This window comes from Sebastes umbrosus, chromosome 1, assembly GCF_015220745.1.
Source record: "Sebastes umbrosus isolate fSebUmb1 chromosome 1, fSebUmb1.pri, whole genome shotgun sequence".
NCBI lineage: Eukaryota > Metazoa > Chordata > Actinopteri > Perciformes > Sebastidae > Sebastes > Sebastes umbrosus.
The window spans coordinates 31,303,683-31,321,532 of record NC_051269.1 but is presented as its reverse complement, the minus strand read 5'-3'; the positions used below and the strand labels follow the sequence as shown (position 1 = coordinate 31,321,532).

Here is a 17,850-nt window from a genome sequence, read left to right as displayed (position 1 = left end):
GCAAAAAGTGTATCTTGTATCAACATCAGGGAGCCGATCCCAGCTGACATTGGGCGAAGGCGGGGTACACTCTGGACAGGTTGCCAGACTATCACAGAGCTGACACATAGAGATGGACAACCATTAACGCTCACATTCACACCTACGGACAATTTATAGTCAACTATTGACCTAACCTGCATGTCTATAGACTGTGGGAGGTAGCCGGAGAACCCGGAGAAAACCAACGCTTACACGAGGAGAACATGCATGTCTCTTACATAGAGACAGAGAATTATATATATATATATATATATGACTGCACAAAATGAATAGCAACAACAAAGCCGCCTCCCATTGCTTCATGACAGCATGTAGGTATAGTAGCCAGTGATTTGCTCCCTCTGTCCCTTCCCTCTGTCCCGTTCCTATTTAAAGCTGAGCTACAACAGACTTATTCATTACAACACATTCAGAGTGGGAGCTGCTGCCCTGACCCTAGACAACAACTTGTGTGTTTACAGGTAAGATGCATCTGAATCTTTTGAACGTTTGATTAGAGTAAATATTTGGTATGAAGAACGCAAGTTTAGTTAAGTTAAACAGTTGATTCTACAGCACTGAATTGAGAGTGTGTTGATGTCGTAGCCAGTGATTGACTGTGACTGCTTCCTCTTTCCCATTCCCACTAACAGCTGAGCTACAATAGACTCATTCACTGACTCAAAAACTGCCTTACAAACCACAGGAACAATCATGGACCAAGTCAAGATCAACGAAGGTGTGACGCATATTAAGGACCATGGCTCCAAACACTTGTCTCAGGAAACAGTCAAGAAGCTGGTCCAGCAGGCTCAGGATGCCAAGCAGCATGCTTACTGTCCTTACAGCAAATACAGAGTGGGAGCTGCTCTCCTCACACTAGACAACAGTGTGTTTACAGGTAAGATACATGAAGAACCAAATGTGTGACATGGTTTTACATCATTTCTAGAAAACACAGTAGAATGACTGTAAAATGTAAAGTTCATGTCAGACTTTTCATATCAGGCAGTTGAAATGACTCAGCAGAGGAAAAGTTTAATTCTAAAATGTCTCCCAGCTGCACGTCCTCACGTTCCTCAGGATCAACGAATCTCAACGTTCCCATGAGCTAAGGTGACCTTTTGTCATTGCGTCAACAGCTCTGTATACCCACTGACAGGGATGTCAAATTATTGTCAACAATGAGGCAAAGAGCCAACCTTCCTGTTCATGTTACTGGACTGTACAAAGCTTAGCGAGTCACGTGTACCTCTTGAGTAACTATTTGACCAGGCGGTGCTAGGGGGGTAGCTTTGGCTTAGAGGTAGAGCAGGTCGTCCACCAATCGGCAGTTCGATCACCGGATCCTCCAGTCTGCATGTCAAAGTGTCCTTGGGCAACATATTGAACCCTAAATTGCTCCCGAAGGCTGTGCCATCGGTGTGTGAATAAGCATTTAGATTAGACCTTGCATGGCAGCGTCTGCCATCAGTGTGTGAACGGGTGAATGTCGACATGTAGTGTAAAGTGCTTTGAGTGGTCAGAAGACTAGAAAAGCGCTATAAAAATGCAAGTCTATTTATCATCTGGACCCCCCTCTGGTCCCTTTGTGGCAAACATTTGAAAAGGTCTAGAACCGCCACTGGAGAAGAAGTAAATAGATGGGGAAAAAACGTGTCTTTCTGTAACTCTGGTGAATCTAATCTAATGAAACTCCTTATGTATTTGCTTCATTTCAGTGAAGAAAATAAACAGAAAATAAATCTTTGTCCCCGGCAGGTTGCAATGTGGAGAATACATGTTCCAACCTGGGTGTGTGTGCTGAAAGGAACGCCATCGCAAAGGCAGTGTCTGCGGGCTACAAGAGTTTCAAGGCAATTGCAATTGCCGGGTAATGTCCATATCTAACTAATAAGTTCTCTGTATTTCCTATGAGATCTTAGCATCCGTCAATATAAAAGTAATCTTATTACTTTCCGTAACTTTTGGATCAAGAGAAAAGAAATATTATTTTGTATGTAAAGCAGAAAAGGGGAATAACATCACGGTACAGTTCTGCCTTCCAGTTGTGAAAATGCTGGTAATAGCGACCACTGGAATCTAATTCTACAAATAGTATAATAACAATATTAGTGTAGCCTTATCTTTATCTACAACTGTGCACAAATACCGGGTTTAAACAGAATGTGGCCTACTAAGTAGCAAAATATCTTATTTTTAATAGTTTTATCTATAGACTTTTGTATAAATTATCCAGCAAGTGTGTTATTATTGTTTTAGTTATTAATGTGCAAATCTACTTTTGACAACCTCAGAGCAGACAAATCCTGGCGCACCTCCTGCGATCTTTGGCCGAACAGCCAATCAGAGTGGTTTCTCTCACCGACGAGCACCGCCGATTTAACACGCTGAATCAGCCGAAAAAATTCCAACATGGGCAGACTAGAGCCGACGGTGCGGGTAAACAACTGTCTGACGGCCGACCGTCGGCTTGGTGTGTCAGGGCCTTAAGGGGGGCCCAGACCCAAGGTTGGGAACCACTGTTTTAGATGATGCCTTGTGAGATAACTGTATCAACATTAGTAGAAATGCAAAGATTTATAGTAGAGTCACACAACACTGCGAGCCGCTGTCATCACTCCAAAACATCAATGGGGTCTACAAGTCTTTGTGTTCAACATTATTTCCCCAGTTTTGTTTCTCAGCTACATCTTTCCTCATATGTTCCTTGCAGTGACACGGATGACAAGTTCATCTCCCCGTGTGGTGGCTGCAGGCAGGTCATGATAGAGGTATTATCTCTGCTGGTCTACTGGTTTGGTGCAGTTTTTCAAGGAGCTTTTCATTTCTAATCTGTGATGATAGGATGTATTATTATTAAAGGTCCTATATTGTAAAAAGTGAGATTACAACACGTTCTTGTAGAAACACAAAATACAAAAGCATGAACCTGAAAATGAGCATAATATGGGACCTTTAACTTTTCATTGTCAGAACCACACACACAAAAATTATTAACAAGGGATGCTTTGCGAGAGGATTTGACTACTTGTTATGTTTTCTTTTTATGTCATTTCCCTCACAGTTTGGAGCAAACTGGGAAGTTATCCTGACAAAACCCGACGGCTCGTACATGGTGATGACTCCGGACGAGCTGCTGCCCGTCTCCTTTCACATTTAAGAACAGTCCATGGAGAAAGTGTTTGACATTCCTGATGTTTACTGAGCCTGAGGTGTGCACTGTGTATAATGCCAATGCTGCTAAACCTGCTGTATTCATGTTCAGCAAACAGTAGTTCTATTTGTGGTAAATATTTGTTCTTGTATTATCTGCTGACTGTCAGTCTCATATTTAAATTTAATTGACGTATACTTTAATATTAATTACACCTATTGGACAGATTAGCTGGAAAATGCATTGTGCCTTAATTAGTGATCCATGTACGCATATTAACATGTTGAATTCTGTATGGTTGCAGATGCATGTATTTATAATAATATAGTTTAAAGAACCATGACGGAGAATGACGTGTCATATCAACACATTTTTATTAAATAAACTTTTAAAAGGAGTTTCTTTTAATAATTAACACTTCATTTCTCACAGTTGGGTATAGACACAAATGAAGTTCAAAGGACATACAAGAAGAAAATAATGATTACAGTTGTTACAGTGTACTGCAGGTATCATTTGTTGAGCAGCAAATTATTCAATTACAGAGTAAAAGGAGGAGAGAGATGGGGGTGAAGTATTTAAAGTTGCCAGTGCAAATTCCCCAAAACGTTTATTAGTCATTTTAGCTCTACGTATTCCATGCATTGACATTTACAGTGGTTTAAGGGCTCAGGCTTAAAAAGGGCAAGTATAATATGGTATTTATCTTTTCCCCCTTATTCACACAATTGACAAGAAAAAAATAAGTGAAACCAGCCCCAAATAAAACAGCAAGTGTAAAAACAAAAAGGCAGATTTGAACATTTTGGGTACCACTTCCCCAAAATGACATATTTAACTTCATCAATAACTAGGCTGGTAGCATATTTAATGTTAAATCCCTAAACAAACAGCAGCAAGACACGGCAACTTGGCCTGAGCAGAAAAACACCAGGAAGAATCTTATTCAATCATTAACCGTTTTTTTTTAAAACATACTGAAATGTCAATGGGGTTATGTGACAAAGTTCATTATTGCGGTTTACAATGATGTGAAATCCTCAATGTCTTTAATGCCTGGAATAAAAAAAAAGGTTGTCAGATCTATAACAGATCTATAACAGCAAACAAAGTTTAATAATCAAGTTCAACTGAAGGCTCCTAAAAGTAAAAAAACAAACAAATAACTTAAATATAAACTCAGTGCATCAGGCTCAGTTTTCAAGTCTTTATTCATATTAACCTGCTTTGTAATGGAAAATTACATTGTATGTACTGATGTCTCTTTATGCAACAGTGGAAAGTTACTGTCTGGGTTCTCTTCGTCTCATGTAGTGGGAAAGTACTGAGTGTTGACTTTTACTGGGACACTGTTTGGGTAAAACAACTCTTTATCTGTGCAAAACAACTCATTTTCTCACACTCCCTGTTGTAGATTTCTATATAGTCACATTGTAATAATCTCCGGGAGCGCACTCTTCTGCAGGCTTTGTGTGACTCTGTATAACCAGTGCCTCTTCTTGCAAGAATAAAATACAACAAAGACATTTCATCTGTTTGGGATCTTGATTTCAACGTTCATTAGGACTCATCTCGGAATACTGAAAGAATTTCCATTACAGCTTCCACATACCGCCAAGTTAAAACTCATGACAGAGGGCTGTCAATGGATGAGATGTTTTCAGGCTCGAAGTAAATTTTAGAGGCTCTTGGTGAGTAGAGCAAAACAATTGCACTTATTCCGAGCTGTAAGATTTCACCTAATGAATGCACTGAGACTAGAGTTAAAAAGAGAGGAAAACAACACAAATACCTGGAGTTAATCTTTAACTCACACACATACAGTACATGAGCACACAGTTAGCTATAGCTAGCGCCTGTAGCATGATGCTTATTGGCCGATAAACAGGGACACTTTCAACACCACCTGTGTATGTGTGTGAAGATTGACTGTGTATGTATATAGAGTCTCTCCTTTTTCTTCCTTCTGTCTCTGTACAGAAGACGTGAAGCGGCATCATGCAGCGCAGACTTTACCTTTGCCTCAATATGCGCCTTTTAAAAGGTTTGTGGAAGCACGCTACTCTGAGCCGTCTGCTTCACACCTATCTAACAGATAAAATAAAACATTCTGTGAACAGGTCACACCTTCCTCTTGCGAATGAGAACTTAAATAATGATTTGAAAACTGCAACACTGTTCTGCAGTTTTCCTGCTAAAGAACTTAATAAGGAGGCAAGACCACAATGAATCCACTATCATCTGACCTTTCTTACTTTCACCTCAGCTCTCTGTGGAGGAGCCGGTGGTTTCACCAAGAGAGGGCCACGCAGGGACTTGTAATCTGGCTAAAGTGCCCTCCATTAGCCTCTCCATCCACAGTCCCAGCCTGTCGAGCTTGTGGTGGACTTCTATGCTGGTGGCCCTGCTGGAGCCCCTCTTGGGTCCGGCCCCGTCCTCCCTGGAATGGGACCTGGAGCGAGAGTGGGAGCTGGACCTGGACCTGGACCGGGACTTTCTCCTGCTGTCCGAGGAGAAAGAGGTGTCGGACGAGGAGTCGTTGGGATCGTCCCCCGTGAAGACGGGTCTGAAGAGGCAAAAGTATTTCTTGTGGCCGTTGAGGGCCAGGACGTGGCCGGTGTAGTCCGGAGACTCCTCGTCCTCGTCCGAATGGCCCTCGCTCTGCATGGCGTCGGAAGTCGAGCGAAGGAGCGACGGCATCCAGTGGCGGTGCTTATCAGCGTTGAGGAAGGAGAAGTGGAGGGTCTGAGTCCTGTAGTGGCAGAGGGGTTTAGGATATTAAGTGGACCAAGCATTGGTAAAAGAAAAATATGCAATAAGGGCAATCTAGTGGACAAGATACATACTGATTTACATTATGTTTATATTATTATTTCATGATATATCCTTAGTTCCTTCATTTAAAAGCAAGTTACTGCAACATCACGAAGGCCAGTAGACACAAAATGACTAATAGTTCTTTGAACCAGAAACGGTGTTCAGCTATAGTCTGCATTCAAAAGGCCAATTTAGGCTTTTTTTTATCTGAGTAAACTAGGGCTGTCAAAGTTAACGCGATAAAAACACGTTAAAACCACGTTTTAATGCCACTAATTTCTTTAATGCATTAACGCAACTTGTGATTTTTAATGTTGGAGGGGGCTCAGTTTTAAAGCTAGAGTAAAGATAGTGGTAAAATATGAAACTATAAAAAACCTAAGCTTATCGTGAAGGAGGCTAAAGAATGCTACCAAGTTACGCTCAATTTTGGCGAGCAAAAACTGGCATGGCCTTTTTCAAAGTCCTCTGACCTCAAGATATGTGAATGAAAATGGGTTCTATGGGTACCAACGAGTCTCCCCTTTACAGACATGCCCACTTTATGATAATCACATGCAGTTTTGAGCAAGTCATAGTCAAGTCGGCACACTGACACACTGACAGCTGTTGTTGCCTGTTGCGCTGCAGTTTGCCATGTTATGATTTGAGTATATGTTTTAATGCTAAATGCAGTACCTGTGAGGGTTTCTGGACAATATTTGTCATTGTTTTGTTGTTAATTGATTTCCAATAATACATGTATACATACGTTTGGATTAAATACTTGACAAATCTCCCTTTAAGGTACATTTTGAACAGATAAAAAATGTGGGATTAATTTGTGATTAATCACAATTAACTATGAACAATCTTGCAATTAATCACGATTAAATATTTTAATCAACTGACAGCCCTAGAATAAACTAATGGAAACAAATAATAATAGAAAGTTAAAAATATGTCTTGCAGTGATGAGACTTACCCAGAGAAAGAAAAAACCTCCTTGGCAAATTTCCTGAGCAGGGCATTCTTAGAGGCGTTGGTGAGCACCAGTACAACGTTGATGTGGCCAGGCCTCAGCTTGACCAGGTTACTGATGTACGTGATGTCGGTCAGCTCTGTCACCTCCACAAAGTCCTTCTTAGGAGGACGGCTGAACGGACCAGTGAGAAAGATAGAGATACGGGAAGTTACAGGGATGAAAAAGAAAAGGCGGGGGATTACTTTTATATGGATTATGTCCCTTATTTTTTTACTGTGTAGTTGTATTAGGAGGAGGGGATCGCTTCACGGCCAGTATGGGGAGGATGAATGATTACAGCAAGCAATAATTTGTAACTAATCTAACTATTGTGGAAAAGAAAAAACTCTAAACCTGATCATCACAGCAAAGCACTATGCATCAGCCAGTTGTAGATAAACATTGACAGTTGGCTACATGACAAAAAATACAAATGTATTAACACTTTACGTCTGAGTCATGTTTACTTATTAACAAGAGCATATCTTGTGGGGCTATAGAGACTGCTTTGACAGCTCAAGGACGTGCTTAAGTTAAAGCAAACAACAATCCCCCAAAAATAAAAATGTTTTTGGCTGTGGATCTGCTATCTGCTGTATTCTGCGTGCGTCTTGTGTTCACTTCTTTCACTACATTACCTTGAAGTGCCAGCTCTACTTGATGCATCTTCCTCAGTTTGTGATTGCTCCTTTGGCTTTGGTTTCCGGGGTTTGCTCTCACCTGGCTCACTGTAAATTGCACCACAAGAAAAGGAAATCATCAGTGTGGACACCAATATCTCTGACTCCTTTGGGGGCAACGCCAGTCAGTCAGTATTTCACTCACCTGGCATCAAAACCAGGAATAATCATGTAGAACTAGAATGGCACTCGGAGAGCGCAGACCTCCGCCAACGCATGACTTTAAAAACAGATGACAGCTCACAGCTGGCGGTACCGTGAGGTGGTCGGCTTATTATTAACACGGTGTGTTTCCGTATAACGTATCGGCGGATGCCTCTCTCATTCAGCAGCCTTGTTATGTCTGTATAACGTTACACTACGTTGTGTCTCATCCTGTCATCTACTGCTTTTTTCTTCCACACACGTATCTCTCTGCTCTCAGAAGGAGGCGGGGTCGCGCGTCATCAACGCGTCATCAACGCGTCATCAGTTACACTGCGCATGCGTTATACCCAGAGGTCTTAATGTTCTGGCTGATTGGAATCCGTAAAAAAATTTCCTGAATCCAGATCATGATCGGATCGCCTCCAAAATCTCATAGATTGTTTATTTTGCCACACCCCAACCTTCCAAAAAATTTCATTCAAGTCCACCGCAGACTTTTGGAGTAAACCCTCTAACAAACAAAATAAACAAATAAACAAACAAACAAACAAACCAACAGTAATTAGAAGACAAATAAGATGCTGAATAACACATTTCTATTGTTGATCTAGTCAGTATCAGTAAGTATGAAACATTTTGAAGTAGTTTCAGGTCAAATGTTTGGGCGTGTGATTAAAATGTTACAGAATAATATTGTTAAACACCTACATCTGTGTAGAACAGATGGCCTACTCCGTATGACTCCAAAAAGAATTGGGAGAACGGTGGAAAAAATGTTGTACTTATTTAGCCAATGAGACAGATCTTTCATAATTATTGTTTGTAACGTGTGAAATATTTTAATTTAAATTGTTTTATTTTTAAATTTGTCTTGATTTACTGATCATCCCATGACCTCATATTTGTTTTCTTTTTTTGTTTATTTTGCTTTCTGCACACTGTTCTTACAATGTGAGAAACTAACATATACATAACGGTCGTATCGATCTCACCTGAAGGCCTGAATGATGACGGTGCCAAAAAGAATGAAGAGAGCCGAGAAGATCAATGACAGGATGGGCATCATCTCTCGCCTTGAGGACAGAAAAAAAATCTTTAAAAAACTATTTAAACATGTAGGAGAAAACACACAGCAGCCCATATCAACCAATACCACACAGTCTCCATGTAACCTCTACGTGTAGTTATATTTCTGAAGGGCTACATCACAGCTACGATCGGACACTAAATGCGTCCCTACAGAACCAACACCAGATAATTTTGGCAACATCTTGATGCAGACGCATGACTCAGCTTCCGATAAATTTCAGAAAGTACACCCCCTTGTCTGTCTCTCTCTCGTTTGCACTAAATGCTGCAGACTCTGTGTGTGAGTGTTGTCTTACCAGTTTGAGTAGAGAAGGTCATCATATATTTGAAGGATGTAATCATAGGCAGCATTCATCCACTGAATAATAAACATCTGTGGAAAATGAAACAGAAAACAATGACATTAATCCAAAAATACCTCCAGATACATATTTTTTTTTCACCCTGTGAGCTGCCCCAGCCAGCCCGCTGATCTCAAATCTAAGCTGAGTGTGTGTCTGCAGTGTCTTACGGGGGCCATCTCGTTGTTGAGTTCTGGCAGCGTGGCGTCTGAGCTCAGATAGGTGGGGTCTTTCTGAAGGAGCTCCAGCTGTTCGTGGAGGCGGTATTTATCTTCCTCACTGCCGTTCCAGCCACCACTCACAGAGCGGTATATGACCTTACCAGCGTGGCTCCGCCTCTCGAGAATCACCACCTGTGAGTGGCGTTAAAATGCAGAGTCTCAGGATGCACATATCGGTAATCTGACACATATCAAATTCTGGATGTTCTGGATATTAAAAGTGCACGTTGTCCTCGATGTTAGTTTATACGGGATGACTGAATATCGTTTTTTTTTTTTCTTCAGATGGGTTAATTTGTGTCACACATTCTATTATAGGAGCAGTTTGTGTACTAGACAAGCATATCATTGATGCATGTGTGTTTGTGCCACTGACCTGAGGTGAGAGTGCACCTTGATTAGGAAGCAGTGCCTGACAGAGCGGCTGCTGCTGACGCTGGTAGACGTACGCAAACCGCAGCACGTCTTTTCTGTTTACTGATGCAAAGTCCAGGAAGGCCTTATTGCCTGGAAGAAAGGCTTGGTCCTCCGCTGTGATCAGCAGCACACAGTACCTGCCAACCATTCACAGTCAATTCACCTGCTGCAACAGCCAACCTACACAACATTTCATGTCACAGTTGACAAACCACTGTAATGCCTGTCCAACTATTCGGTTTGGATTTCAGCTTCTTACAGTTGTCATATGATGTTAAAAGTCAAATAGAGTGGTGCAGGGATGACGTATTTTTGTAGGCCAACCAGGAAGTTAGCATCGCCCTGGTTCCCTCGACAAAAAGCCAATGGGATTTTTCCATTGTTTTTTTTATAGCAGATTATAGCAGAAAATAAGATCCGTAGCAAACATTTATGACCATCAGAAGTAAAAAGCTAACGTTAGGCTAAAAACGAACTACACCACGGTCGCATGACTTCACGTCACCACCTCTAAGCTAAAAGCGGACAAGTGTTCTGCATGATGACAATTAGTAGTCTCATTTAGCCTCTAGTTGGCAACCGCCTTTTTTAAGACACGTAAAAGCTTCAAAATTCACAAGTGGGGTATTTACTGACGTCTCTTATGTTGCAGAACAAAATGTTAAAATCTCTTAAGCTTGTGTTAATCACAGACCTTATTTCAGGCGTCTAACTAAAAACCATTCAAAAAACCCATTGACTTCGAAACGAGGGAACCGGAAGTGCTAAAATGCTAACTCATTTACGGGTTTTGGGACTAATTCCTGCAGCACTCTATTCGGGCTTAGCTTATTTTCCTTTCCTTTCTACAACAATTCAGCAGGAGTAGACAAGCAGCAGAGAGAGACACCTCCTTTGATCAAGTCTTATTACACCAGGGGTCAATTTAAGAGAGATATTAAGTAGAGGACCAGAGGCTCAGGACTCTGCTCATAAAACGTCTTACTTCCTCCGTCGGTGGAACTGCTTGACGGGGCACAGCTCATCAAAAAGCTGCTGGTTGACCAGCCGTGGGACCTGCAGGAACTTGTTGTTGGAGACAAACTCATCCATGATCTGTCGCTTCATCCCTCTGGCCTGAAAGACAGAAGGGGTTGTGAAGGACGTAAAGCAAGAAACGTTTGAGTAGAGATGATGTTAAATTGTGCAAAATGGCAAACACTGCAACTGATAAGCTGATTCAGTCATTTAACAATTAATTATTACAAGACTGCTGTTTATTTTTGTACCTGGATGATGTCAACAGGCTTTTCCGTATCCTCCTTAAACAGCAGCATGGTGGGGGCGTATGTGTTTATGTTGAACTGCCGCAGGAGCCGAGTGTTGTGTGTGTCACCCTGGTCCACGTAGCCAAAACGCACATAGTCTCTGAAGGCAAACGCTGTTAACTGTGGAGTGGGAAGATGAGAGCGTCAAAAATAAATACATTAAAATAAACAGGAGAAGGTGTAAAAAAAAAAAAACTGAAAGCAGCTTTTACTCATAACCGTTTACATTAGATACAGTTACAACTAGGAAATCTGATGGGTTGTAAATGTGTTCCCATAATTGGCCCTGAATTATTCTCTCTCTCTAACACATTTACTGACATTACGTTATTAAAACAATATTTCCAGTGCATTTGACTGTGATAGGTTAAAAGGGTATAATTCTGTGTAACAAAAGGAAGAAATATTGATTCATTAGTAAACAGAAAAAATGAGAAACAGCTGCTCACACAGATGCCACTGTAGTTGCCGTCGGGGACTAATCTGTCTGCTCTCTTGTATATTGGCGGAAACCGCACCAGATCTCAGAATATTAACCAGCTTGGGAAGCCACACTGAACAGCCTTCTCTGTTTTCTACTATAACTTTTAGTCTAATTAGTGCAACGCTTGTGTGCCTGAGTGTGTGTGTGTGTAAATATACTGCTTACTTTATAGAGGAGGGGAACAACAGGGACTTGGTCAAACAAGAGAACACTGGGCTTATTTTCCACATGCCAGCTATCCAGAAAAGCCAGGTAGTTGTTATCTGTGATCTGGAGAAACAACGGCAATCAGTTCAATTCAATTCTTATTATCTGACTGTAAAATACTTTGAAGATACTCACAAATAGCAGTACTACTATACCTTTTCCACCAGTTTCTGGGGCAGCAGGTCTTCGATGAAGTGTCGCAGGTGCTCCCGTACCACGGCCTGATGGAAGAAGGTCACCCTGCCGTTCACCAAGCCGATGATGGAGGGAGCGCGGTGAGCTCCCAGCTGGTTGGCCAGGCGACGCTCATAACCCAGGTCCACGATGCCAATGCCCACACCTGGTGAGATAGTAAAAATAGACTGCTATTGTACCTGATACAGTAGAGCAAAACACAAGTGTTCTCACAATTAAGTAAAAATACCTCCTAAAACGAATTTCACAGTGTTATTCCAGTGATTTTGGACAACAAAACCTGTACATGCAAACACAGAGAGCTGCCTTCCTACTGACATCAAACTGGTGACATAAACTGGGCTCATAGACTTTCAGTTATTTTATATTGAAATGATAATGTGGCATAAAATGCACCTATATTTAGGGATGCACCAAGACCGGATCGGATATCAGGCCGATACTGACTCAAATAGCTGGATCAGATATCGTTGACAATGGGGCCGATCTATTAAATTCAATTCTATGTTTATATACTATATACACGATACACTGGAATTTGACTTCCTGTTTAAGTTTTTACCAATTTGTTGCTGCATTAAAAAAGTTTACACCTGAATAGTAATCCCTGTTAATTTTGAAGATTTTTTTGCCAAGTTGCTGGTGTACGAATTATTATTTAAATAATAATTAACAATTCACAAAATGTATATCTATGTATTTACTTGTTACATTTTGTTTTACAAAGTTAGGAAAACAATGACTTAGTTAAGCCTGATGTTACCTGACACATAAAAGAATGATCCCAGACACTTCCACACAGTGAGGCAAACAGCTTATTAATTAAATACTGGTAAGGGATCAGTACTCAGCTGATACCCAAAGCCCAGGTATCAGTATCGGTATCGGGACTGATAAAGTCAGATTGGTGCATCCCTACCTATATTCCAGTAGAATCACAATGGATGCTGTTCAAGAAGGGACTCAAATTCACACAAAACTGAGCATTACAGTGAAATTATACACACGACAAATGTGAATCCTATTTTAAAGTGAATTCTCTCTTTCACCAAACAAAGGCACTGAAAGTCTCGAAGAAGAAGAACCACTCCAAGCAGTGGGGTTTTTCCTCTCCTCAGTCTTTGGAATTAGTGAGGGACGGCCTAATGGACAGGGTTCATAAAAGATGCATACGTCTGTTTTTAGTGTCTCACGGAATCCTGTGTGTCCATACCACTATATACCATAGCGACAGATAAAAAACAAGCCAAAGCTGACTTTGACATGACCAGAAAGACACTTCAAAACACCTGAACTATCCCCTTTAATTAAATTATGTGTTTTTAGCATTGAGGTCATAGTTCGTGGATTGCATTATAGTGAGAGGTGTCTGTTATGCTTGAGCTCCAAAGTGGCAAAAAATGTAATTAAGGCTTTAGGCTCCATCCTTTTAAACTTGAATTTCCCTCGGGATCAATAAAGTTACTATCTATCTATCTTTCTATCTAAAATCTTCAAACATCCATTTTCATACTGAATAAAAATGCCACTGGTTATGACTGGTGACTTTGTGGGTACATACAGTAAATATGCAGAATACTTTTCCAGGGCAGGCCACTTAGTTCTTACAGACAGAATGAGACTACGTCTGTAGGGCACTGGGAACTGTACTTCTAATTATCTGAATTAACTGAACAACTTGAATTTCATCTCCAGACAATTGTTACATTGGGTTGAATCCTCCCTTGGTTTCACTCTTTGTTCCAGGAAACCAAGAAGAACAAAAAAACTCTAATGAATAATCAATGAAATGGCTGGCTATCTGTAAAGCATCTTAACACTTGGAACTACATTTGTCCTAATGGCCTGCAACTGAGCAAATATCACTGGGAGGGGGCGGCTAAGCAGACAACTTACCCAGTGGCTCCAGCTCCTGCACCACCTCCTTCCACACAGGCTCAATGTGGATGCATGCAAAGCACCACTCAGAGGTCACTTTGATCAGGTACGGCCTCTTGTGGCTGTCTGGAAGGACGTCGCTGTTAAACTGAGCATGGTGAAGCAGGTACTTGCTGTCTGCAAAGTCCCTGGACCTGGAGGAGAGTCGAAGCAAGACAGTGAGCCTTTTTATTCTATACACAGTCTACAGAGTGCTTTCAGGACATGACCTGATAGTAAACAGTCTATAACTCCAATTTTTTCACTCATTCTAAATCAGGTGCACCGTGCTAAGTAGAGGAAGAGTTCTGATACCGATGTCAGTATCAGCAATGCATCCGATACTGCCCAAAATTTGGTATCAGGTATCGTTGAGTACGCCAGTCTATGCACCGATCCGATACCGTAATTTATTAACCAAGAAAAAAAAATCAACTTTAATCGGATATCAATTCTTCTTCGCCGCTCCAAAACAGTAGCTTTCACTGTGCTGTCGCCCTGGATGCATCATCGCTGCCACTGGCAACTACTAATGGGTGATAGTAGTTTTGTCTTTTTATTATTATCATCAATAACCAAATGCAAACACAAGGAGGAGCCCAACTCACACCACTCACTATGGACTGGACACAGCAGCATGTTGGGAAAATAAATATTTAGGAATAGGGGTAGACCGATGGGTTTTTCCAATGGCTGATGCCGATATTTAGAGAGCAGGGCAGCCGGTGGCTGATATATAATGCCAATATCATGTTGCTATTGTTGTTTTTTCCTTTTTGCATCTTATAAAATACAAATTAACAACAATAACAAATGAGACATAAAATGCTGAACTTAAAGGAATATTTATCTAACACTGTTATTGTCTGCATTGTCTCTGTTTGCTTACATAGATCTGTACTCTGTCTACAGTGCACATATTTTAAATTTTAAAAAAATGTATCATCACATAATTATTACATATTATTATTGCTAGAAAAAAAGATAAAGGTTTGTTTTCTTTCTGTTTTTTTATTTAGTTTATGTTAAGCACTTTGTAATCAATGTCTGTGATATATTTTTACGGATATACACATTGAAATTTAAGTGAAATGTGGAATGTTGCTGGTATGGTGTCAATATGACTATCAACAGATCATTTTCACTGTCTATTTTGCGCTAACTTCGTTCCACGGCAGCCACATTTACAAGACTGCCTGTAGATGTGTCTGCTGGCTTTTTTTTGTAATCGGCCTTGTGAGCGCAGGCATCGGCCGATGCTCATTATCTCAAAATGGCATTAATCTATCACTATTTAGGAACACAGTCATGGGGATGTGGAGAAAGATTTTTTTTGTCAGAAGAAAGAACTGAGAACTGTTGAGAGTACTCATGTACTCATCTACCAATAGTGTCTTCACAAGCATGCGACAAAGGGACACGTTTAAGTATTGCCTAACAAAATGACAAGTACTTCAATGATAGACAAAACAAATCTGAACCTGTACCTGGGGAAATGGAAAAAGGACTCATCAAAGTAGAAGCTGTTGTGGAAGCCGCGGAAACCTTGATGCTGTGACTGTCCGAAGGGCTGGTTTTCATCCATCTGCCCATAGCGGTCAAAGTTGGACCTTCGCTCCTCATTAGACAGAATCTGTGTTCGAGAGACAATGACAGGCACAAATAGGGTTACCAGATACCAACAAACCAATTGTGGGACAAAGAGTATGTGTTTGTGTGGGTCAATGTGGGACACAAATTTTGATGTAAATTAGATTTTTTTCCCCGAATGCATCCATAGATTGGCACGTCTCTTTTTGAGACGCACATTTATTGTGAGACTCACATGTACAGTGTCACTTCATGTCGCCGTGTGAAATTGAAAAATATCAATAAATATTTTGCATAAAAAAAACTCTTGAGCATCACCTTCCGCCGACTTCACCCACCCACTTATAAGTAGTTTTCCAGTCTTTGTTGGAGCTACATTTCCTTTTCTTTGTGGTAGTTTACAGCATATTCTGCCTAAATGTGCAAAGTTTGTGACCTTGTGGTGACTCGCAATTTTCCCCGTTGGGTATAGCATAGCAAAGAAAAAATGTGGGACATCATCTCAATATGTGGGATGTGGGACAAGGGATAAAAAAATGCTGTGCAGTCCCTCACAAAGTGGGACACCTGGTCACCTTAGGTACAAAGCTATTAATGTTATAATAACTGCAGAGAGACCATGATGCAGAAAGTGAAACAGACTGAGTGAGACACATAGAAAAACATACTGAATATCAGCTGGAGCTTGTATGAAATAGAGTACATCAGCTATTCTCAACCACTGGGCCGGGGCCCACTGGTGGGCCTCAGAGAGCCACCTAGTGGGCCGCGAAAGTGCTGCCAAATGGTTAGATTAACCGCTATTCTGTATTTCAGAGGTTGTAGCGGGCTCACTTTTAAAGCTAGCGTGAAGATACTGGCATCATATGAAACTATAAAAACCTAAAGAATCCATCGGTACCAACCATGTCATGCTAGCTTCTCGGGAAGGAGGCTAAATAACGCTCCAAACTTACTCTAAATTTTGTTGAGGAAAAACTGCCATGGCCATTTTGAAAGGGGTCCCTTGACCTCTGACCTCAAGACATGTGAATGAAAATAGGTTCTATGGGTACCCACGAATCTCCCTTTTACAGACATATATGTCACAGATGCAGTGACACAAAATCAAGCAATTTTTTGAAACCAGTAAAAGTGTGTGGTGAGGAAATATGACCCTTTGGATTCATAATGGCAGGCAGTGATGGGTGAGGGTAAGCTGAATATGTATGTGGGTCATTACACCTGACAGTGGCATAACACATATGTTATAGCCCAGTTTGTCATTTATTTGGGAAGGTGGTCCTCAGAAATTTTTTAACAATCTGAAGTGGGCCTCGAGTTACAAAAGGTTGAGAATCCTTGGAGTACATGATATGTTGTTGTGATGCATTTTTTTTAACCCACCTCATATGACTTGGAAACCTTGATGAACATGTCCTCAGCTTTAGGGTCCTTGTTCTTGTCTGGATGCCTAAAAGGACATCATACATCACTGCTGGGTCATGCATGGTTAAAAAATGCTCTCAGTTAGACTAGAATGAGTTAATAACAAGCACCATTTCAGGTGTCAGATGTAAACACTGTTGTTCACTGATGTGCTGCAGCCCAGGTGTGCTGGCCTACGGTTACATGACGTCACTCACCATTCCTTGGCCAGGTTCTTGTACGCCCGTTTGACTTCTGCTTGACTCGCGCTCCTGCTGACACCCAGGATCTTATAGGGGTCATATTCAGACGCTGCTCTCACCAGCTGCTCACTCACAACCAGCAGAAAGATGGAGAGCAGAAGAAGTGGACATGTCCGAGGATATCGGTGGATCCTCCGGAGCGTCATCGCTTCTCGCTGCCCAACCGTTTAAACGTCAGTTAGCTAGCCAACCGTTACCGAGCTAACGCCGGTGAAGAAACGTCACAAAGCTCCTCTGAAACGGACAAATATGTCAAGTTAAGAGCTTACATGATCCGGTCTGTTGACTTCTTTGAATGTCGACGACATAAAAAGACGATACAAGCAGTGTTTTACTACGATAAGGCCATTATTGTTTCTAGCTAATGCAGCAGTCGGTTAGCGTCACGGTTAGCGTCATGCTCGTAATGACACATTCAACTTCCGGATACATATTTCAAAATAAAACCCATTTTGAATGTCAAAATAACTGCTGTGAAAATTTAATATTTATGGCAATTAATTATAGTTAAATTAAAACACAATATGGAGCTATTTGGAGTGTTACATATGATAGATTTGCATATATGTGAAATGTCCAGTACTTGC

The 17,850-nt window shown here is 41.0% G+C and overlaps 2 protein-coding genes across 2 annotated transcripts; one reads left to right on the top strand and one right to left on the bottom strand.

The window, feature by feature from the left end:
- The first annotated feature begins 417 nt into the window (after nucleotides 1-417).
- On the top strand, nucleotides 418-3,576 carry cdab (cytidine deaminase b). Its single transcript, XM_037767013.1, has 5 exons — nucleotides 418-503; nucleotides 728-922; nucleotides 1,783-1,894; nucleotides 2,738-2,795; nucleotides 3,089-3,576. The coding sequence occupies exons 2-5, from the start codon at nucleotides 736-738 to the stop codon at nucleotides 3,182-3,184; spliced, it is 453 nt and encodes a 150-aa protein (XP_037622941.1). The 5' UTR covers nucleotides 418-503; nucleotides 728-735; the 3' UTR covers nucleotides 3,185-3,576.
- Nucleotides 3,577-4,826: 1,250 nt separating this feature from the next.
- Nucleotides 4,827-17,682, bottom strand: LOC119486658 (dnaJ homolog subfamily C member 16-like). Its single transcript, XM_037766952.1, has 15 exons — nucleotides 17,219-17,682; nucleotides 16,980-17,046; nucleotides 15,491-15,636; nucleotides 13,983-14,158; nucleotides 12,047-12,231; nucleotides 11,850-11,954; nucleotides 11,162-11,320; nucleotides 10,879-11,009; nucleotides 9,853-10,030; nucleotides 9,426-9,608; nucleotides 9,211-9,287; nucleotides 8,818-8,898; nucleotides 7,637-7,726; nucleotides 6,960-7,130; nucleotides 4,827-5,930 (listed from the first exon to the last, which is right to left on the bottom strand). The coding sequence occupies exons 1-15, from the start codon at nucleotides 17,407-17,409 to the stop codon at nucleotides 5,441-5,443; spliced, it is 2,430 nt and encodes an 809-aa protein (XP_037622880.1). The 5' UTR covers nucleotides 17,410-17,682; the 3' UTR covers nucleotides 4,827-5,440.
- Nucleotides 17,683-17,850: the final 168 nt, after the last annotated feature.

What these genes read in the sequence shown, in the direction of transcription:
- cdab (XM_037767013.1), top strand. Translation starts at nt 736, where the DNA reads ATGGACCAAGTCAAGATCAACGAAGGTGTGACGCATATTAAGGACCAT. An exon ending in AGACAACAGTGTGTTTACAG is followed by an intron (nt 923 to 1,782) that starts GTAAGATACATG and finishes TGTCCCCGGCAG; the next exon opens with GTTGCAATGTGGAGAATACA. An exon ending in GCAGGCAGGTCATGATAGAG is followed by an intron (nt 2,796 to 3,088) that starts GTATTATCTCTG and finishes TTTCCCTCACAG; the next exon opens with TTTGGAGCAAACTGGGAAGT.
- LOC119486658 (XM_037766952.1), bottom strand. Translation starts at nt 17,409, where the DNA reads ATGACGCTCCGGAGGATCCACCGATATCCTCGGACATGTCCACTTCTT. An exon ending in AAGAACCTGGCCAAGGAATG is followed by an intron (nt 17,047 to 17,218) that starts GTGAGTGACGTC and finishes ATGTCCTTTTAG; the next exon opens with GCATCCAGACAAGAACAAGG. An exon ending in GCAGGAGCTGGAGCCACTGG is followed by an intron (nt 12,232 to 13,982) that starts GTAAGTTGTCTG and finishes CTATCTCACCAG; the next exon opens with GTGTGGGCATTGGCATCGTG.